At 42.9% G+C, this 23850-nt stretch overlaps 1 protein-coding gene across 1 annotated transcript in view; it reads left to right on the top strand.

Moving 5' to 3' along the window:
• CPNE8 (copine 8) overlaps positions 1-23850 on the top strand; it is a 207689-nt gene that overhangs the window by 179269 nt on the left and 4570 nt on the right. Inside the window, exons 18-19 of the mRNA XM_067564411.1 lie at positions 5794-5851; positions 10540-10613. Coding sequence (XP_067420512.1) covers positions 5794-5851; positions 10540-10613 — 132 coding nt within the window. The remainder of the gene's footprint in view (positions 1-5793; positions 5852-10539; positions 10614-23850) is intronic.

Raw genomic sequence — 23850 nt, 5'->3', positions numbered from 1 at the left:
GATATCTGCCTGAAAGCCCTTCCCAGGGAGGCGGCATTGAGACTAGCCTTGGAGCTGCCATGTTCTGCCTCGGTGCCGAGCATGTCTTTGGGGCAAATGCCCCGCCGGAATCAGAAACGTCACAGCACCGGCCTTCTTCTCCTCTGCGAAAGAGACAGAAGAAACAGCACCTGGACAAGGATTGCTCCCCTGCACTGAAGAAGAGCAGAGATGCAGGGTTGAGCAAGGGCAACGCATTATTCCAGCCACCTGTGCTGGGGCATTCGGAGCAGGGCTCATCCTTTAGGGCTCCGAGCCCTCTGAGGAAGCCACCCCTGACACCAGGGAGCAGAAGTGGATCCCTCCAGCTCACGGTGCCATTGAGACCAGAGGCGCTTCAGGCAGTGAGGGATTTGATAGCTATCCCACGCCGCCCACTCCTAAGCCTGCTCCAGTGCCGGGGAGAAACAAGGCACTAGTTTCAAAGGGGAAGCTCATGATCAGACCCCCTCACTCGCTGCACCGGTCACCTGAGTCCCGGAGGGCATCACCTTGGGACAGGTCACCAAGGAGAAGGTCCCCACCATCGAGACACAGATCCCCGGAGTCCCGTTCCCTGTCACTGGCACCGGATCAACTGCCAACACTTGAGCAACACCACACATGTTGGTTTCTGGCAAGAGAACGCAGTAGACTCAGATCGCCGGCATGGAGGAGCTCACGGCATTGAACCTGCTCTCTGACACCGAGGTCCCCGAGAAAGCTGTGCCGTTCTGCCTCCCCAGCACCGAGAGTCTCCCCCATGATGACCAGGCACTGAAGCCGGTCACTGTCAGCACCAGGTTCACCTGGACACAGCCAGCACCACTGTACCTCCCCGGCACCAGGGCGCTCTTCAACGTCCCCATGGTGCCGCACTGCACATTCCTGGTGCTGGTCCTCGAGGTTGCTTTCCACAACGCCTCACACCAACTGCCATGATGTGGACCATAATAGGTCCAAGGGGTCGAGGCACCGGTCACCATCCTCCAGACACCGGCATGAATCGCCACGGAATGGTGGGAGATTGGCAAAAGGAGCCCCGCCGTGGTCCGCAGCTAGTGACTCTCGTTCCTTGGTTGAGGACAAATTTGCCGCCCGTTCCAGCCACTGCTGTGTCCCAAGAGCCTGGGATCAGGGACCAGGACCCTCACCTTCGGGTTGGCCCCAGGGGCAATAGCCCATGAAATGGCTATATTGGAACCTGTGGGGGTTCTTTGTGGTGGCAGGCCCTCATTTCATCCGCTCGTTGGAAAACAGATCAGCAGCCCAAGCAGTGCAAGAAAGGCCCCAGGACTCTGGGTCAGACGTGGATTCAGACCTACTAGAGGGGACCTCAGCTTCAGTGGCCGCGCAGGAAGGTCTGCAACAGCACACTGTCCCGGTGCAGTCATCCTCCCCGCGTGAGGCGACTACGGCAGGCCCATCTGTCCTGCTCGATGACTTTAAAGCTCAGCAGGAGCTCTTGAAGAGAGTGGCCTCTAATCTGGGCTAGAGCAGAGTAGCTCAAAGAGACCTTGGATAATCTCTTTGATGTCCTGGCAGTTGCAGTGCCGTCCCAGGTCGCCCTTCCAATTCACAAAAGGATTCTCAAGCTGGTTAAGGGGCTGTGGCAAACTCCGTCATCACTACCACCAACCTCCAAAGGGCGGAGAAGAAATACTACGTCCCTGCAAAAGGGTTCGAGTATCTATTTACGCATCCATCACTGGGCTCATTAGTAGTGGCAGCCGCAAATGAGCGGGACAGGCAGGGCCAGTCCAGCTCCATGCTGAAGAATAAGGGCTACAAAAAGCTAAACGTATTTGGCAGAAAGATTTATTCAACGTCTAGCCTACAATTTAGAATTGCTAACCAGCAAGTGCTGTTAGGGAGATATAATTACAATATCTGGGACTCTCTGAAGCACTTTGGTGAGGCGTTACCCCAGGAGTAGTCAATGGATCTTACAATGCTCCTGGAGGAAGGTAGGACAGTGGCCAAGGCAGCCCTGCAGGCAGCCTCAGACGCAACTGATTCGGCAGCAAGAGCTATGGCTTCGGCGGTGGCCATGCAGAGGTGTTCATGGCTGCAGTCATTTGGTCTGTCTCAAGAAGTGCAGCAATTCAGGACCTGCCTTTTGATGGGAGTGCCCTTTTTTCAGACCAGATGGACGCCACGCTGAGCAGTCTGAAGGACTCTAGGATCACCCTCCGTTCGCCGGGTTTCTACAAGCCTCAACCTCAAGATGGCAGTTCCGCCCTCAACAGCAGCAGTCCAGATATCAGGCCTCTCATTTTGGTGCCTATAGGAGGAGGGGAAGAAATAGGAGTTTCAGGAGGTGCCGACAAACCTCCTCATCAGGCCAACAGCAGGGCCCCTTGCGGCGCTCCGGCAGGCAGCGCCAGCTGTTTTGATGATGTACCCAAGGACGGTCGACCAGCTTCTAATCAGGATCCCCCTTCCCTGCAGTTCATGAATCGCCTCACCCCCTTCCCAAGTGCGCTTGTATTACATCAGACCACTGGGTCCTTGGGATTGTTGAAAAGCGCTATACCCTGCAGTTTTCTTCCCCTCCCCCTCCTTTAATCCTCCCTTCCCTGTCCCTCTTCAGGGACCACTCTCATGAGCAACTTCTCGGGCAAGAGGTGGAGAGCCTCCTCAAATTGGGGGCAGTGGAGGAAGTTCCACCAGACAGGAGAGGAAAGGGGTTTTACTTCCGGAATTTCCTCATTACCAAGGCAAAGGGGGGTCTCGGACCCATTTTAGACCTGCAAGGGTTGAACAAGTTCCTCAGAAGGCTCAAGTTCCACATGGTCTCCCTATCCTCCATCATTCCCATCCTCAAGACTGATATGCCGCCCTTGACCTGAAGGATGCATATTTTCATATTGCAATCTTTCCTGGTCACAGATGGCTTCTACAATTTGTTTTGAGCCGTTCCCATTTCCTCTCCCAGGACCGGGGACAGTTGCTGCATCCGGACCTGGAATCTCTGCACTTGGCAGCACAGAGGCTCCATAGTTGAACCCGGAGGAACAAGCCTGTTCATCTCAGGTGCAGCAGGTTCTAATGGGTAGCAGGAAACCTTCCACTAGAACATCGTATCTAGCCAAGTGGACATGGTTCATCTGCTCAGCAGCGACCTGGGGAGTCCCAGCCCAGCAGGCCTCAATTCAAATGATTTTAGACTGCCTGCTACACCTTAAGCTGCAGGGGCTGGCTATTACCTCACTGAGGATGCATCTGGCGGCTATTTCTGCTTTTCACCCCCCAAACCATGGGAAGTTGTTTTTTTCCCATGATATGGCAGTCAGGTTCCTGAAGGGCATAGAGAGGCTCTACCTTCAGGTTAGGGATCTGTTTCCTCACTGGGACCTGAATTTAGTGCTCGCTAGGCTCATGGGGGCCCTGTTCTAGCCTTTAGCTACCTCTCCCTTGTTGTTGCTATCCTGGAAGGTGGCCTCGGCTAGAAAGGTGTCCGAGATTAGGGCACTTACCTCAGAACTGCCATATATGGTTTTCTATAAGGATAAGGTCGGGTTGCGGCCTCACCCGGCCTTCTTGCCCAAGGTAGTGTCCCAATTTCATTTTAATCAGGATATTTTCCTACCTGTTTTCTTTCCAAAACCCCATGCCTCAGACGAGGAACACCGTTAGCATATACTTGATGTCCAGAGAGCCCTAGCATTTTACATAGAGTGGACGAAGTCGTTCCGTAAGTCCACATAATTCTTCGTGGCAGTGACCAACAGGATGAAAGGCTCACCTTTTTCAGCGCAGCAAATCTCCTCCATTCCACCATGGCGCAGGCTTCAGCAGCAATGTTTCTGGCGCAGATGCCCATTCAGGACAATGCAAAGCTGCTACCTGCTCCTCAGTGCACACCTCCACTTTCCATTACGCCATTGTTCAGCAAGCATGTGATGACACCAGCATTGGCAGGGCAGTGCTGCAGACGGCTCACCGATGAACTCCAATCTCATCTCCAAGGTATTGCTTGGGAGTCACCTAGAATGGCATCAATATAAACAAGCATTCAAAGAAGAAAAGACAGTTACTTACCTTGTAACTGTTGTTCTTCGAGATGTTTTGCTCATGTCCATTCCATGATCCGCCCGCTGTCCCTGCTATTAGAGTTGTCAGCAAGAAGGAACTAAGCGGGTGTACAGCCGGTGGCACCTCATATACTGTGGCATGTGCACGGGGCTCCAGGGGGCACCGGAGCTGGCTCTATGGGTACTGCTAAGGGGGAAAAAATTCTGGTAACCGTGCACAGAGGCATGCACACACCTAGAAAGGAATGGACATGAGCAACACATCTCAGAGAACAATAGTTACAAGGTAAGTAACTGTCTTTTAGGAATTGTAGAAAACTGATATGGGAAGCTGAGGAACATAAAAAGAAATCTATGGCCAGCAGACTAAAGGACAATAAGGAGTTTTTTAAATAGATTAGGAACAAAAAAATAATCCTGACAGTGGTATTAGTCCATTAGATGGAGATGGCAGAATTATCTATAATAAAGCAGAAAAGGCAGAAGTGTTCAATAAGTATTTCTGTTCTGTGTTTAGGAGAAAAGAAAAGATAGTACAGTCTCATCATATGGTGATGACACCATACTTTCCATTCCACAAGTATCTGGAGGATGTTAAACAGCAGCTACCAAAATTAGATGTTTTTAAATCAAGTGGTTTAGATAACTTGTATCCAAGGGTTTTAAAAGAGCTGCCTGAAGAGCTCACTGGACCATTAGTGTACATTTTCAATAAGTCTTGGAGTACTGGAGAAATTCCAGGAGACTGGAAGAAAACCAATGGTTTTCCTTTTTAAAAATTAGCACAGCAGGGTGCCCCAGTAATTTTGGTCAATGTATAGGTTCTACTTAGAATGACTTAAAGATTTCAAAGTTCAGCAGTGTGTCCCAGTAAAGAACAATTGTCAGTTCTCACATTTGCTTGAAGGATTTTGGTTATCTTTATGCTCTAGGCAGCTCAGTCCAGAATATTTCCTTAAACTAGCAGATGTTTTGTGTTGCAGTGCCATCAGGGAAAGAAAACTTAAAATATTTATAATGTTGCCTTTGTGGATTTAAAAATACTTTATTCACATAAAGCTGTATATCATCTACCTGTTTTTATAGAATAAAAAACTTGAAGTAACCTGTTCTTTCTAAAAGCTTTATTATTTCAGAATTTTATTTTATGTTACTCATCCTATTTTCTTTTTTCTCAGTGTCCTAGCTAATTGATTCAGTTAACATTTCTTTCATGGTAAAAATGTGTAAAGTCTTATTTCTGAGAGTCTCAAAGAATAGAAATTATACATGTGCAAAGAAAATGAAGTTAGTTGGTTGTAGATAGCTATATGATCTCCTGAAAATCCTTGTACTTTATTGTGTGTGTTACTTAAGCGTCAGGTTCTGTCTTTCAATGAACATTTGCATTTCTGATTTGCATTGATTAATAAACTGCCGTAGGAAGCTTTTGTAATTTGAGCTGCACATCTTAATATGCCTTAATAGAGTTTGTTGCATTTAATCGTATTTTTTATTGTATCTGAATCATAAAAGATAAATTATAGGGGAAATAACAAACAAAACTCAAAAGAACAAAATGATCAACTATCTTCATCCAAGATTGTTTATACAACTAGAGAAGATAACATATGTATTTTTCCTTTCTTCCTCAAAACATAAGATCCTGTGCATGTTTTTAATCAAATTATCTTTCAAGTCCAGCATAATATTTGCAGATTATACTGTGTATTAAATCTATTTTCTTCCTGTTTTGAAGGCTTCAAAGCTTCCAATGTCAATAATTATAGTAGGAGTTGGACCAGCAGAGTTTGATGGTAAGGGATCTATATGTTTTTCCTAAAATGCTTATCCTTTATATTTCAATAATATATGGCTCTTCAAACAAATTCTGTCCTTTTAAAAGAACAGTATAACATGGAACAAGGTATGAACACTGTTGAAGTTTCCAGCTGACTTGATGACTGATAGCTCAACATGCTTACAAGCCAGCATGTGGAGTTATATTGCCCCTAAGGATCTCTGTTCAGTTCATAGAACCATATGTGGCTCTTGATTTACAATGCTCCACAAGCTGTTATGTAAAAAGAAAAGAGCAGAGAATTGAGCATGCTCACGTAGTTTTGCTGGACAGATATTTATTTATTTGTGCACATTTTCAGATGGCTGGTAGTATTGACTGCATGCCTGATCCTTCTAATTGCAGTAACCAAAGAAATAAAGGAACTCTGAATAAGTTTAATATATTATCTAGGTTAGTTTAATTTTTATATAGTATGGTTATATTACTGTCTCTTGATCTGCGACCAGCATCATTTAGCAACAGTATTGGGAGAGTAGTATAGTGTGAACTAAAAAGTGCCAAAATTATTTTAAAGTTCTTCCAAACTTTTAGGGCAGAATCCTGACCCTTCATCACCAGACAGGTACAGAAAACATTAAATCAGCCAAACCAACATCCAAACTGTAGACAGGCAGGCCACCTGAGTGGAACTGCACTCCCCAGCACTCTACAAAGCTTTGTTCTGCAGCTGGTATCAGCACTTTAACACAGAGATGGCAAGGGAAGAGCAAGAAGTGTCCAGTTGCTCTACAAATATGAGACCCACTGAACATCATTCCTTGACCCCTTACATAAGGGGAGAACTGGGACTATATTTGCTACTGCAGCCTTGAGATTTCAGTTGATGCTCCAGAAAATGTTGACCTGTATTTAGGCTTGGCAGAATTCGATTGTTACTATTTTTACATAATTTTAACAGATATATCAATGTTTGGTTTTAAGCAATTTTTTTCTGTCTTGATCAATTATATTTTCATGATAGTGCAGAATTATGGATTTTAAGCATTTTTTCTGTTTTTATCTATTTGAATTTTCATACTTGCAAAAAATTAGAGAAGGGTCAGACAAATGGGTGGAGTCAGGCAATAATTATTCAGTGACAGTAGATGCTGAGATTCAAAAAATTAAAGCTTTATAACCATTAAAACACAAATTGTCAATATCAGATATCAAAATATACAAAGTAAATATCCTTAAATCAAATGCTAGTACGTTCTCAAGCAACATTTTCTTACTTCACCTATCTGTAAATTTTTATTACTATCAATGGAAGTATTCTTTTTATTCAGTTTGTGTGTATGCGGTGAAATTGACATTTACCAATATTTCTCTATTAAAACATCATGCCTGCCTATATTGGTATAAAATTGATAAGTTTTTATTTGTCTTTAAGCAAAAAGAAACCATACTTACAAAATCTACAGTACATAAAAATGAAAAACTATGACAAGGTTAAAAAGTATCCATCACTAATAGTGGATATAACTTGCAGTTCATGTACTTAATAATTGTCTGTCATAGGAACAAAAAAATGGCCCCACTGTATCAGTCCAACTGTAGCCAGTATCAGATCCTTTAGAAAAAGGTGCAAGAAACCCTGAAGTAGCCAATAATGAAATAATCTGCCCAAGGGACAAGTTTTGTCCTCAATTTTTCATTTAGAGGTTGGCTTCTGTTCTGAAGCATGAGGACATATATCCCTTCCAAACTTTTGAGTTTTGTTGTCATTTTCTTTAAACAATTCTATATAATGTATCTGTGGATGTGCTCATAACCCATATAATGGTATAACACTTTTTTAAAAATCTTGCTCAGTTTTTGGCCTCAACTATATGTTCTGGCATTGAGTTCCACAAGCTAATTTTTCAGAGGGTACAAAATACTTTGATTAGAATATGGTGCATCTCATTAAAAATATAACACTTGTGCAATTAGCTTGGATGGAAAAAATCGTTCCAATCTACATAGAATAGATGTAAAACTCTATCTTGGAGCTCAATTCAGTGAGAAGCACAAAGATCACCACACTTTCTGATGTAGTAGATGTAGAGAGGCTTCTGGAAGTAGCTCACAAAAAAGAGGAACTTATGGTTGAAGGCAAAAACTTCTAATCTTCCTAGACTTAGTACTATGACCTAGCACAGAAGAAAGTAATTTACTGCCAACTAATCAATTATGGTATTTCTACTTCAGTTTTGTTATCAGCTAAAATGCAGGTGATATATATAGCAGCGACAGTCTCAGCAGTGATACTGATGGAAAACATCAAAAAGGAAAAAAATGAATGTGTGAGGAATCAGAGGCAGTGGATTTGAACAGATGTCATTTAGAGCAGATTTTGGCCTGCAAAACTCTTATTACTGGTTCTGATGCACAAGAAAAAATCAAGTGTCACTTTATATTCCAGATTGAGTTCATGCAGCTGGCATTTAGAACAGAAATATTTGTAAACTGAGCACACTTGCATTCAAAGTCATTGAGAGACCATAAAAGCATGGTGCCAATTTTAGTCACTTTTCAGAGTAGAACATCAGTTTAGTCTTTCTAGTTATATGTGTGTGAAGTATGATTGTTATGTTAATGTGCTGTAGATATTCACATGCAACTCAGTTATGCCCTGTTACATTTTAAAAAATTATGTAAATATTTAAAAAAGTCCTTACCTAAAGCAGTGTTTCTCAACCTTTTAAGTAGCAAGTTACCCCCTAACTTCTGAAAATTTTAATAAGTACCCCAACACTCAATTTTCCACTCTGAGAAATATAATCTTTTCCCCCTTTACCACTGAACGACTGTATTTCTCATAAAGCAAGAGAGTTCTGCAGTGCCATGTGGCTGTGGCAGATCACAAAACCCCCTGCTGTTTCTCCCCTCCTTCCACCTCCCCTTCCTCCATATAGGAGCAAAGGTCAATGCCAGCTAATCATTATGACCTGATGGCAGGGTCACATGGTGTTCTCCTCACACAGGAGGGAACTTGTGAGATATGAGCAGGCACTAGCAGCCCACCAGAGTGGATAGCAGTGTTCCCCATGGCCGTCCCTAGGGGGGTGCGGGCCGGGGGCAAATCACGCTGTGTGGGCTCCTCAAGATTTTTATACTGGTAAAATCTGGGGCTGTCATAGTCGTCAATTTCACTGCTCAGCTACAGCCGGGAAATTGACAAGTAAACCTGTGGGTAGAGCCCAGCTCTAGGACTGGGCAAGCTGCTGGACTCTCTGCCTGGTTTTCTGGGCATTGGGCTTAGAGCCGGGGAGGAGAGCTGCCACCTGGGCAAGATGCAGGCAGCTGCTGCCTGGCTGTCAGCCCGGGAGGTGGGCAACTGCCACCCAATCTGATCTGGGGTGGAGGAGGCTTCTGTGCAGGCTGGGACCCGGGGATGTGGGCAGGTGGCAGGCAACTGCTGCCCATCTTCAAGCCAGGGTGTGGGAGGTTTCAGCTCAGAGCCGGGGCATGGGTGGCAGCCACCCAGCTGCGAGCCCAGCTCACAAGACACAGGAGGCTGCTGCCAGGCTCCCACCTGGGAGCTGTGATCAGGTGGGATGTGGGTGGCTGCTGCCCAGCGGCCACCAGAAGCCAATGGCTGCCGCCCAACAGCCAGCAAAAGCCAGCAGCTGCCACCAAGCTCCCTTCAGTGGGTTTTTCGCAGCATACCCCCAGTCTGTGTCTCGCATACCCCCAGGGTACCACAGGTTGAGAAACTATGACCTAAAGTGTTACAGAATCAATTTGCTATCATAATCTTTAAGAACTTTTTACTACTGGACAGTAGCAGTAATTACATTTCCAGATGCAAGTTTGAGTCGCTCCTGCCACATGCCATACCAAAAGATGTCAACATAGTCTAAGGAAAAAGGTTGCGTTACCTGGGAGAGAATCATTTTGTGAAATTTATTTTACCGATTAAAGTTCAGTTAATTGGGGTTGTACAAGTGAATTGATTAGATGAATGTTAGGCTATGCCTTCACTGACAGCAGCAAATTCCCCACCGTCAGATCGACTTACCTGGATCGACTGAGCAGTCAGCGAAGACCCGCTCAGTCGATCCAGAAGTCGACATATTAAGACCACCCTCTCAAGTGGTGTAGTGCTGCGTCGACGGAAACACAGTTCCTGTCAGCACAGTGCAGTGAAGACGATGTGCAGAACAGAAGCACAGAAGTCGACGGGAGTTACGCAATTTTTTGTGTAGTTTGCGTAACTCCGGTCGACTACCGCCGAATCTCTGAGGTAAGTGTAGACAAGCTTTAGAAGGGAGTTCCGCCCCCAAATCTGGGTTCAGAATTACAGTGCTGCTTCTATGTTACTGCTACTCCAGCCTATGGACTACAGCTCTACTGTGGAGTAGGATTGAAAAGATCCAAAAAATCTCATACTTGCTTTCTATACCAGTGTTTATTTTGTGCTAAAGAGGTAAATAAAACTAAAAATACAAGAAACAGATGGTTCTGTGAATGATAAGAGGGTGCAAATTAACTGTTGTATCTTATATTTTGTATAAAAAGTGATCTTAAGAGGTGCCTTAAATTAATAGAAAGAATTCCTTCTTTTTGCTCTGGGTTCAGACAGATCTAAAATTTCTTTTTGATAACATAGTTTTGTTGTGTGGCTGAAATGGCAAGTGGATAAACTACCTTTTTTTTTTTTTTTTTTTTTTAAAGCTATGGAAGAATTGGATGGTGATGTAGTCAGAATCTCCTCAAGAGGAAAATATGCAGAAAGGGATATTGTGCAGGTGAGAGAGAAAAATTAGTACTAATGTTCATTGGTAAAAGTAAAAATAGTTCAACCTGAAGTATTTTGTATGTACTAGGAATATTGATATATACAATTTAAGGATGCATTAGATATTAGCTGGTAATGCATTTCGCATTGAAGACAGTGTTCAAAACAAGTTTGTGCTGCCTAGTATCGTAATTCATGTTAATAATTCAATTTTTATATAGAGATGAAATCAACACAAGCTAGTCTGTGTAACTACATGATACATTAGCACTAAAGTGACTTTATCTGTTTTAGCCTCACAATTTAGTATTGCACTAACACTTACCTTTCCACTTTTTTCCTGATTAATGGGTAACGCTTCCCTAGGAATGAGTTAAGATGACAGAAGTAAACTTGCACTTCCACTCTGTAACACTATACATGTGAATGTAACAAAGGTTTCTTCTTCAAGTGATTGCACATGTCCATTCCACTATAGCTGTGTGCATGTCTCATGCACAGTTGTCAGAGATCTTTCCCTCAGCAGTACCTGTTGGGGCAGTGTGAGCACCCTGTGGTGCTTCTCACCACTGCAGACAGGTATAAAGAGTCATGCTGCCCCTGACCCCCTTCAGTTCCTTCCTTCTGCCAGTGATGGTTGTTATAGCTCCGATTTTTGTATCTGCAAGTTTTGAATCTTTTAGTATATATAGTACCTGTAAAGTTAGTTTTTAGTCCAATGTAGTGTATATGTACATATTTAGATATTAGAATAAGTTTAAGATAGTAATTTTCAAGAGTAGGGTTACCATATCTTGGTTGACTACGAGGCTGTATTGGACTAATACCTCATTCTCCTGGCTTCAAGGCCTGTTGCTCATGTAACAAGTCTGTGCCTTTGAGTGACCCACACTCAAGTGTCTTAAGTTTTTGGGAAAGGTGCATGTGAATTACAGATGTCACATTTGTGGGGGATTTAAACCTCGATGAGAAAAGGACAGAGCTGCAACACTCAATGCAGTTTGCACTTCACCCAGCCTTGGAACCTTCCCACTCAATACAGGTACCGAATGTATCCAATTCAGCTAGAAGTGCTCCATCTGTTCTGAGTCCAGAAGCAGAGCCTAGTCACTGTACCTAAGAAGAGAAAACTTAAGTCTCCCAAACACTGAGTACCGGGGTCTTCAACATCTACGATGAAGGCACCGAGCAAAGGTAAGGACTTGGAGTTGCACTCAAAGAAGAGGCACCCCCAGACACAGTTGGTAAGCCAGGACAGAGTGCTAACTCCAGAGCCCAGGAAGGGTCCATTGAGACCAGTCTCTGAGGGATCAGTGCCCCTTTTCGTATCTCAGACTCAGGAGTCCTTTCCAGTGCTGTCTGCACCCGAGGCTATATTGTTGCAGCTCCTCTCTATAGGTATCTGTGTAGAGGGAAGCCAGTGATGATCTCACCAGTACCCACATTTCCAGACTTGGAACCAGTCTCCCTGGTACTGGCATGGTCAACTCCACCGTGGGAAGTAAGGAAGCGAACTCTGAGGAAACGAACTCCTGAACAGACTCTGAGGTCAGATCATATGTGTCTCGACACAAACATGCTCAGAAGCCCTTGTGGGGTGCCTGTCCACCGTAGTACCAGCCACAGCCTCAGCACTCAGGTCACTTGCAATGACCAATGGCCTGCACATAGCTGGGTCCCGCTTCCATATCAATGGCCCTTTTGGACTCCTTCCACATCCTAGAGCTTCTCCACTCCATTCCCATCCTTCTACATTAGCTTGGCACTGGGAGCTTCTGCAGTAAGGTCACCACCTTCTTTCCTCTGGTACTGGGATCCATCCTGTGCAGAGAGAACCATATGCTCAGTACTCTCCTCTGGAGGAACTGGAGGAGGGACCCCCTCAACAATCCTTAGCCTCTTCATCTCCTGATGGAGCATTAGTAACTAAGTCTATTTCTCTCCCTCTTGATGATGTCAGAGCTCATATCAAGACTTGTTGAGGAAGGTGGCTGCAGCTCTGGCTATCCAATCAAAAGACGTGCAAGAAAGGTCACAGGCTCATGGACATTTTAGTTTCTGCAGGACCCTTCAAGCGTAGGTTTTCCTGTAAATGAGGCTATCCTGTAAGCTGTCAAGGTTTTATGGAAAACCTATCTTCCCTGCCTCCCACTGATAAAAGGGTGGAAAGAAGATATGTCCCTTCACATGAATTTGAGCACTTCTATAGCCACCTTCAGGGTCCCTGGTAGTCACTGCTGCTAATGAAAAAGAGACAGGGGACACCAGGCATCTACCCCAAAAGGAGAAGAAGCAAAAAAGCTAGACCTGTTCTGCAGGAAGCTTTATTCTAGAAGAGATTTACAGCTTGGGATCATGAACCAGCAGATTCTGCTGAATTGATAAGATTTCAGCCTGTGAGATAATATCCTGAAGTTCAAAGACAAACTTTCTGATGAGGCAACATAGGAGTTCACTGCTATGAAATGAATTCAAGGAGTTCACTTGCAAGTGGCCTGGATGCTGCAGACTCTGCAGCTCCATCTATGACTTCCACCATCAATATGGGGTATTCATCTTGATTGCAGTCATCAGGCCTTCCCCCAGAGGTGTAACAAACAATTCAAGACTTCTCAATTTAAGATCCCTGTATTGTTTCCCTGATGCAATCTGGACTGGTGTATTGCTGTGTCACCCCAATCCCCCACTCCTGGAGCCCGTCTTACTCTGCTTACTGTGAAAACCCCTCTCCTGGGCTGTTCACGCACAACCTCCAGCATGTAAACTGCTCCCAACTAAATGAGTGAGTGCTTCTAGCCAGCCACTCTTTGGATTATGCAACAGAATGACCCCAGCCACCACTTCCAGTCCCAGATGCAATCCTAATAACATCCGTTTTACAATATTCAGTTATGCCCACTGAGCAATGTAAGTTCATATAAATTCTTCAGTTTAACAAATAAATTGATATGCACCAGCCTTGTTACTCCAAGTAGAGTCTCCAACACACTTCAAACCAAATGCACTGCTTTAGGTAAAACAAACAAACACATTTATTAACTACAGAAGGATTTTAAGTGATTATAAATCAAAGCTTAACACTTTCAGCAACCTTTTAAATTTAGGTGATTCTCACCACAGGCTGGCTGGTTTCCCTTTGGCCAGGCTTGCCCCTTTGGTCAGCACTTCAGTTGCTGGATGGTGTTTGTAGATGGAGGTGGAAGAGAGAGAGCATGGCAAATGTCTCTCCATTTTATAATGTTCCTTCTCTCCTCTGGGGCTTTGCCCCCCTCTCAGGGTCAGGTGACAAACAGTGTCTTTATATGGACTCATCCATGTCCTGAGTCAGTGAGCATTACCTCTTCAGGATCCCAAACTGCCCAAGGGAAGGGAGGTGACTCACTCGAAAGTCCAATTGATCCTCCATTAATGCCCAGGAGCCGGTCCTTTGTTCCTGGAAGGCTGAGCCGGGTTTGTCCTATACACGCCTTGTTGAGATGCGAACTACCCCTCTGCTTGTGGAGAGTTTTGCCTGGATATGTTTCAAGCCATGAGGACACATCTTTGGGAATATTACATAGTGAAGCCTCATAACCATACACATGACGTTACAAGAAACATTTTACTATAACATTAATGATCAGTACATCCTGAGCATTCCAAAGACATTTAACATGACATAATTTGCATTAGACATTACACCATTACACTATAAGGGTGACCATGGGGGTGCAGGGCATCACAGTCCCTCACTCTTTTCTAATAAAACAGATAAGAGATAATTTTATCTCCAGCATACCCACTGTTCAGTCCACTTTCGATGCACTGGGGTTGCTAATCAATATAAAGAAATCTTCCTGATGCCTATTCAAAGAATTTTGAGACAGTTCTGAACTCTATAAAGGCCAGGGCTTTCTTTCTGGAGCAGAGGTTCCAGATATTGTGGGACATCGCTCTAGATCTAAAGGTGCACCCTGTCACTATAGTTAGAAATTGCCTCAAATTTCTAGGGCACATGGTGGTGTGCACTTACATGGTGCAGCGTGTCAGACTGTATCTCAGAGCTACAGGGTTGACTAGCCTCAGTGACAGGCCATCAGCATATGGACATGATAATTCAAGTACCTGCTCAGGTCTTGTCCTTCATGGACTGGAGGGTAGAACCTGCAAATGTTTTGCGTTCCCTTTGCCCCTCCACAACAGTCACTCCCTCTAGTCACAAATGCATCAGATCTAGGTTGGGAAGCTCACTTTGTTCCCTTCAGACTCAGGGCATTTGGTCTCCTCAGACTCTAAATCTCTATTTAAATATCAGGGACCTTTGGACCATTAATTTACCTTGCATGGCATTCCTTCTGCATATCAAGGAGTGGAATTTACTGGTGCTCACAGACAACACAGCAGCGATGTTCTGTGTAAACCAACAAGGGAGAGCCTGCTTGATAAAGTTATGCTAGGAGGTGATCCTTCTTTGGAACTTCTGCATTATCAATTCCATCAACCTGAGAGCTGCTTACCTTCCAGGAGTTCAAAGTAGACCACCTGAGCAGGTTGTTTTCAGGTTACCAGGATTGTTCTTTTCACCCAGGTATGTCCTGGTCTATTTTCCAGCCATTGGGAACTCCCCAACTTGACCTGTTTGCAACTAGAGCTAACCAAAATATCATCTTTTTTTGTTCCCAAGTGAATCACAGCCAAGGTTCACTGACAGATGCTTTCCTCTTACCATGATCTGCCTTCTCTCCAGTTCTGCTTTTCCCAAAAGTCTTATCCAAATGCAAGCAAGATTCTATTCACCTTATTTTAATAGCCCCAGCATGGCCTTGTCAACATTGATTTTCAACTCTATTAGCCCTTGTAATGATTTTGAGGGTTCAAAAAAGAACAAACTGTTGAATGAGTAAGGAACAGAACTTTAATAACACAGACAGGAGTGATTCCCAGGTGTGCAGCTGGAAGCAGCCATGTTAGAGCTGATGTAGTGTACATCTCCCAATTCACACAACACTGTCCCATGCTAGGGAGCATCTCTATATCACAATCTTCTACAAGCATATCTCTACATCTTACTTCCTAAGGAAAACAAGTTAACCCTTGTATACATATAAAAAATTATCTTATGACGCATGCACTAACATCTAATAACACATAACAAATGCACTAGTATCTAATAACACATAACAACTGTCTAATGACATATGCATTATACATACATAACCTCTCTTCTCTAGGTAGTTGACACCTTGAGTTTACTAGGACATTCCTCTCAAGTGAGTCTTTACCACCCACTCTCCTCACATATCCTAGCAAGTCTCTGAGTCTTTCCAGATGTTTGATAACCCAATTAGATCTTCTCAGTACCAGCCCTTTATTTGAGTCTGAGTTCTCTCATTCCCTGACAGTTTCTTCACCATGTGTTGATGATACCGAATCAGTCAGAGGAGCTATGCTGGAATCTACCTCAACTTTCACAGTGTTGGAATTTGCTGGGATACTCGTAGAACCCGTTGATTATGTCAAAATGTGTCCCCTTGGTCTATCTGGACCACATAAGACTGGGGATGCAGCTGTTCTTTAATGATACCCTTTTGGTCCCAAGTATTAGTGTCTGAGAAATCACCTTTCTATCACCTGGGTTAAGAGATGGGAGATCATGGGCCCTTCTGTCAAAATAATATTTCTGCTTCCACTTCTGATTTTCTTTCACCTTCCAAACGGTGGCATTGTTCTGAGATCGCAGCAAGTTATCAGTAATAGGTAAATTAGATCTGATCCTCTTCCCATTAACAACTGAGCTGGAGAAAAGCCATTCTGCAGGGGTGTACTTCTGTAGACCAGCAATGCTTTATACAAATCATCCCCACTGTCAAAAGTCTTTTTCATCAGGTTCTGTACTGTCTGTATAGACCTTTCCACTGGTCCATTTGATTGGGGGGTCATTTGGATTGGAGGTTTCATGATGAAAATCCCAATCTGAGACAAATTGCCTAAACCCTGCACTGGAAAATTGTGGCCCATTATCACTGAAGACCTCATCCATGTCTGGAAAAATTCCTTTCATTCCAGTTATCACTGACTTACTATTAGTACTGTGCAGTGTGCAAATTTCTGGATACAGAGTAAAAATCGGTGACTATTAAGTAATCCTGTGAATGCCTGGTAAATAAATCAGCGCCTACCTTCTCATAAGGCCTTTGGGGAACAGGATGGAGTCTCAGTGGCTCTGTCTTTTGGCATGGCTTGCATCTGCCCTGAGACCCCCCCTCCCCAATGGGCAGAAGCCCCTAGCTCTGTCATGGAACCACAGGGCAGAAGCCCCAAGTTCTCCTCTCTTGCCTCCCTCCCTCCTTCTGCACCAGTCTGTTAGAAGAAGAGTGGTGGGAATAGAATCACAGAAGATTAGGGTTGGAAGGGACCTCAGGAGGTCATCTAATTGAACTCCCTGCTGGCCATTCTGTTTCATATACTCATACTAGACATTTGTACAGCAGCAACCTGCTTGTTGATCCGTACATTTGCCTCTCACTATGTCATCTCTCAACAAACCAGAGATAGTACCAGATTTGGACAAGTGGTCCTACCAGCCCTGTTCAAGTGTACTCTTCCCCTTCGAACTGCTTATGAGTCACCTACATACCTAATGGAACGAACACGTGCAATCACTCAGATGAAAAAACAGTTACTTACCTTTCTGTAACTGTTGTTCTTCAAGATGTGTTGCACATGTCTATTCCATGACCCACCTTCCTTCACCTCTCTGTCAGTCTTTTGATTCTGAAGGTACTGAGGGGGTCAGGGGCCACTGCAACTCATTATATCTTTGTACAGCTGTGTGAGGCACCAGAGGTTGCTCATGCTGCCTTAAGGGTACTGCTGAGGGAAAAATCTCTGACAACTGTTCATGAGGCACACGCACACCTAAAGTGGAATGAACATATACAAGGTATCTCAAAGAACAATAGTTACAAAAGGAAGGTAACAGTTTTCTTTTTTTCAATTATTTTATAAGTAGCTATAATTTCATAAATGTAAGGAATATCTTTTTTTTGTTTTCTGCCACATGTGGAGAAAACATCTGCTGAGTAAGACAGGGATGCCAAACTTAAGACACAATGCAAATGTGATATTAAGATGTACTGGGGCCTACTCTAGATTTTAGATTCAGTTTTGGCAAAAGGATGTCTGTAAAATTGGGGGTGAAGAGAAGACACGCAACTCAAAAGTAATCAGGGAAGAGAGATCCCTCCCTCATCACCACTACCATAGCACTCAATGGTGATCAAGAATGGACTGAATATCTTCTTCATTCATGTGATAACTATAGTAGTGTCTCCAACCAGCAGACCGCAGTTTTGCAATCCAACTATAAACTTAACAGTTTTTTAAAATATTGGTAACACATTTTAGTATTTCCTAGCAAAACGATAGACTTGTGAAAACACTGTTTACCAAACCGATAATCCCACCCTCAGTGGTAAGGCACAAATAGCAATACACAATTAATGTTTTTTATATTTTTAGTATTCTTGGAGTATCCAAAACATTTTAGCAAAACTGTTTCATTTATATTCACTATTAATATGTTTAATTCAGAGCCCTGTTACGATTCAGTAAGCTTAATTAGCTGAAGGCAATATTATTTTGTGCTCTTGTTGTTTTGACTGAATAACAGTAAGAAAGATAAATATCTAAATAAATAAAAAGGGACATTATCAAACCCTTTAAATCCAGCATGACCTTTATATTCACAGGCGGGATTTTATGTAAAACCCACCTTTAGTATAGTTAAATATATAACTATCAGACTAGATTAAATTGACTTGTTTTTTATAGTATTAAGAACTCAGTTAAATGTAAAGAGAGAATATTTTCCTGTGTGGCATGCTAGATTTTAACTATCAGTACAGCTGTTAAATATTTTAATTAAATGGAAGTGCAGCAACTTGACTCTTAAATATAGTGTGTCACAATATGTACATTACATCAATGCTGTATGCTCTGCATTGATTCCCTGTTTACTTCTGGGGGTAATATTAGATGACAGTTAGGATCTTCAAAGCCAATTCTCCCCTCTCCTACCATATGTGTGTATCACATTTTTTGCAATCGCTCCAGTGACATGCCCCTCTCTCGCTTCTCCTCTTGTATGTTTCTCTCTTTCCTGCTCCTTTGTGGCCTTGTCTGCATTTAAGGAATTTTAGAAAAACACCGTTTCACACCAGTGCTACTGCTAGTTTAGCTGAACTGATGGTAGAATAAGTGGATATTTTTTCTGACATTCTGAAGTGTAGACACAACCTTTTTTTTTTTTTTTTTGGTCTTTTCTCTTTCTTTGTCCCTGTATCTCTCTCACTAGCTGTCTCCCACTCCTCCTGACTATTGAGTGTGTTTATCTTTCTCTCTCAATTCTCTCTCACCAGCACTAATGCAATCTTGTCTTCCTGAGTCTGCAGAGAGGATGAAGTAATAGCTCTGAGCTAAGTGAACAATATTGCTGGTCGAAACACACAATTTTTCACTTCACAGGCTATTTGGATTTTTGGAATTTGGGTGCATTCTGCATCAGAATAAAAACAATTCACTGAAATTTCTTAGTGAATTGCAAAATTCATCTCAGAAATAATGAGACATGGAGTTTCCAAAATTAAATATATTAAACTGACTGGTCTCTAAATGTTGTTTGCCAACTAAGTGTTGTTGTAGCCATTTTAGACCCAGGATATTAGAGAAACAAGGTGAGCGAGGTAGTATGTTTTACTGCACCAACTTCTGTTGGTGCAAGAGCTTTCAAGCCTGTGTAACTCAAAAGCTTGTCTCTTTCACCAACAGAAGTTGGTCCAATAAAAGATATTACCTCACCCACCTGGTCACTGAATGTCAGTTTTACTGAGCTGCTGCTGGCTTAGCCTAACCATGCAGATTGTCCTGAGGCCAGGAATCATTGGACTTCCAGACTCCCAAGCTAGCTTGTTCCCTGGGCTTCCTGACTCCTGAGCAGGCAGCCCTATGATCCAGCTTACCCAGGTGATTGTATCCCCAGTCCCAGGATAGTCCACATGGCAAGGCTACCCCACAGCCATAGACCCTGTAAGTCAGTCTAGTATTGCCAGGTCCTTAGCTCTGCAAAAGGAAGCCTGGAAGCCCTGAAAACCCATTGTCCTAGGGCTTTCAGGCTCTTGGCTTCAAGCAGGGAGCCTGGCAGCCCTTCTCCCAGCTGGAATGAATTCTTTCAGCACTTCTAGGCTCCTTGCTCTATGACAGGGAGCCTTGCAGAGATGGGAACATAGATGCACCAGGAGTCCTCGATCCAGACAGGACTCCAGGGACTGACTTAGCCCCTGCCATGGAGTGAGAAGCATAGCCAGCCCTGAGAGACCCCGCTTCAGTTGGCACTCCCGGGACTTGTGCCATAGAACATGGAGAGTAGGAGCCCAAGACTCTTGGCTCCAGCCAAGGGTCCTGGAGCTGGCAGACTCCCTGACATGGAGCTATGGAACACGGGCACATCTTCAGTGAAAACCTGCCTGTGTTTTGATGTTTTCTTTGTTGAATCTGCAGTAGATTTGGCTAAACAATTTGCTTCAGCAAATTGGCATTTTATGACTAAACTAAGTTCATCAGAATATTTCCAACTAGCTCTAGTGGTCAGCTGTAATGGTCAATTAAATGTCAACTATTTAATTGCTGATCATTTTTGTAGAAGCATTAAGGAAGTGTATTTAACCCATTGTCTAAAACTACCTCACTTGCTTGCAGAGTTTCTAAAATTTCTAGCTTTCTCCATGACAGCTGCAATGATGAAATATCCAGCACATCAAAAACTGAAAATGTATAGGCACTATAAAATAAATTGAATTTTAATATCAAAATAAATAACAGAAGGCTGATGTACTGGCTCTCTGATTCATACTTGTATTTAGTTAATTAAATATATCTTATTTTAAATATTTGAATAAAGATGCTGAAGAATTTTCAGTTTATCACACAAGAGACCCACAGAATCATGGACCTTGCTGCCAAAATTATTAGGCACTGCTTGCTACAGACTGTGTAGAACCTTGAAGTCAGCCACTTCCTTTCCACACACGGATGCTTACATGGTCAAGACTCTCTGTGGCTTCTACAATCTCTGTGATATCAATATGATCAAGATAATTTTCTTAAACATTAGAGATGTTAATCCTCCACAGGTTGAATTGTATGCACCATTATTTAAAATCCTTGCTGACTTTCCTTCCCATAACAGATGAAACCTGCAGGAGATGGTTATTAAATATATTGGGTTTCCCTTTAGAGCGAAACTCTTTCAAGGTGGGTAGTACTCAAAATAGTCTAGTGAAGATCTGCTTGGTAATATGGCAGCAGTGCCTAGTGTTGCCATGTAATGTACTAGATTCAGGAGAAAATGCTGCTGGTTGAGGGGGACAGATGGGAAGAGAGTAATCCCCCACCAAGTTTTTGCACTTACTCAAAGTTCCATAGGATCCAGAGCTAGCAGAGGCATTGCCCAACCACTTTTAAACTGTGATCCCACAGTAAATCAGTAAGGCTGCAACCAGAGCAATCCAGAGCACTGCTCCAGCTGCCATGGTCATATTGCCACGGAAATTTGACCCAGCTTCCCCTCTGTTCAGAAGGAAGGGCAGCAAGGCCAAATGATGTTACGAGCTGGTGCACAAGGAGTCTGTTCCAGTATAGTGGCACTCAGGGGAGTCCACTGAGAATTTGAGTCCTGGCGGCACTGGCTCAATCACTGTGTGGATAAGAGAGGAGTTTTCCAGGTTGAGGGAACCCGGGGTCCCTGCCAGGATAAAACAGGTGAGTAGGGACCAGACCAGGATTGTCGAGGGGTGGGGGGAAGGGAAGGGAAGGGAAAGGAGAAGACACCGGTGCCCTTGCCTTCTGCCCTCATCCCAAGAAATATCTAAATTGGTGCCAATGTGGCTACAGTTCCCTGAATCCTTGAAAAGTAGTTGCTAAGGTTTTGCATTTTTGTTGCTGAGGGGAAGGAGACAATGATATCATCGCCTGGTATTAACATCTCAGTGGAGAAAGTAGATTGGGAGAACATTTGTGAGCTTCTGTAATGAAAAAGTGGGCCTGACCTGCATTCTGACATTTGGAAGAACTTGGCTGATTAACAAAAAATTGATTTAGAACTAAATTCTGCTCTTTGCTTATGTATTGAGATTTCTTTATGTATGCTCCATGTCCAAAAAGTGTAAGGGGGAAAGAAGATAACCATGCCCTGATGTTTAAGAAAATGTTATTGGTGAATAATACACTGGAGAAAGTGTGTAAAAAATATGTATATCTTCTTTAGGATTGAAAGTACTTAATATTCTTATGGAAATTTATTTTAGGTTAGAAGCAATCATCATTGCTTCATACAAATCTATAAAACAGTCACCAGCAGAGAGAAATAAGCCCTTTATTAGGTTTTCTTCATTGAAAGTAGAAAACCTGATATGAAAGATTAGTTTGATTACAATTATAGTTGTATATTTTCTAATGTATACTGCAGTTGGATGAATTATCTCAATTCATAAGGAAATGAGGATGTGAAATAGTTTATAACAACACTTTACACGTCTATAGCATCTTCCATCAGAGAAGTTGAAAGAGTCATTAAAGATATAATTATTAAGTACGTAAATGAGTAGACTATGATAGAGACAAATTACGATGTCTTTTGTGAGAAAGATTCATACCCCTTCTGAATTACCTTTTGTGCTAGCAGGATGGCTCTGAAAGCTTCAGCGTGGCCAGACCCACACTGCACTCCCTAGTGCAGAGAACTAAGACAAAGTCAGGATATTGCCCACTGTTGATTAAAAACAAAAAATATTTGGCAGCTGCTTCTGTGTGTTTGTTTTTTGTGAGGTGTGGTTTTTGTTTGTTTGTTTGTTTGTTTGTTTGTTTTGAGTGGAAGAGAGAGAGTATCTATAAATCAAACTCACTCTAAAGATATCTTGAAGCTGAAGCTAAGTTTGTGATGCTGAGCCAGCAAGGGTTAAGCAGGCAGCGCAACCCAAAAGCAACCCCTCAGGACATATTAGAAGAGTATTGAAATGGTAAATGGGGCCATTCCTTGTAGATAGTTAGCAAAGCCATATTAAATAGACTAGAGTCCTTGAAATGTACACCTGTATTGTTAGAGAATCAAGAATAGATACTAGTAGTATTAGTCTGTGTTTAGCTTTATTTTGTTAGAAGTTTAACATTGTGATCTAATTAGCGTGTAGATGCTAAAATTCTGTTCCTGTCTTTAATGATTCATTATGGTATTTTATTGATTCAGAGGTTAGTTATCACCAGAGATTTGTAATGGGGTTTTGTGACATTGTGGCTCCCATAACCAACCTTACAAAGAAGGGGAAACCAGACAAGGTGATGTGGAGAGAGGCTTGTGAAAAAAGTCTTCCAGGATATAAAAGAAGCTTTATCTAGAGAGCCTATATTAGTCCGCCCTGATTTTCAGAAACCATTCTCATTATGCATGGATGCTTCTAATACTGGGTTGGGAGCTGTACTGATGCAGGATGGAGAAGAGGGTAAAAAACACCCCATTGCATGTTTAAGCAAAAAACTGACACCCACGGAACAGCACTACGAAAGAATGCTGTGCAACTGTGCTGTGAAGCAATTTAAACCCTATTTGTACAACAGGAAGTTTACCGTGTTCAGCAATCACACTCTATCTGTATGGTTACACAAAGCAAAGGGAACCAATTCTAGATTACTCCATTGGAGTTTGGCCTTCCAAGAGTTTAATGTGAACATAATTCATATCAAGGGAAAAGAAAATCTTGTGGCCATTGCTTTATCAAGATTAGGAGGTCCTTGAGGTTGTCTACAGGAACTCTGAGGTGCTCACTTCTGCACCAATCTCATGTTGGAGGTGTGAGGCTGAGCCAGCGAGGGTTAAGCAGCCAGTACGCTGTGCAACACAAAAGCAACCATTAAGGACATATTGGAAGAGTATTGAAATGGTAAACAGGGCCATTCCTTATAGATAGTTAGTAAAACCATGTTAAATAGACTAGAGTCTTTAAAACGTAGGCCTGTATTGTTAGAGAATCAAGAATAGATATTTGTTGTGTTTGTCCATCTTGTTAGAAGTTTAACAATATGATCTAATTAGCATCTAGATGCTAAAATTTTGTTTCTGTCTTTAATGATTCATTGCTGTATTCTGGTGATTCAGAGGTCAAAGGGGGATATTATGTAGATGGAACCTGTGGTGTAATAATATTATTGTCTGCATT

The sequence above is a fragment of the Emydura macquarii genome, unplaced genomic scaffold (assembly GCF_026122565.2).
Source record: "Emydura macquarii macquarii isolate MOO-44397 ecotype Brisbane River unplaced genomic scaffold, CSIRO-AGI_Emac_v2 contig_2636, whole genome shotgun sequence".
Taxonomy (NCBI): domain Eukaryota; kingdom Metazoa; phylum Chordata; order Testudines; family Chelidae; genus Emydura; species Emydura macquarii.
The sequence above is the reverse complement of the archived record's forward strand: the minus strand, read 5'-3'. Positions and strand labels throughout refer to the sequence as shown.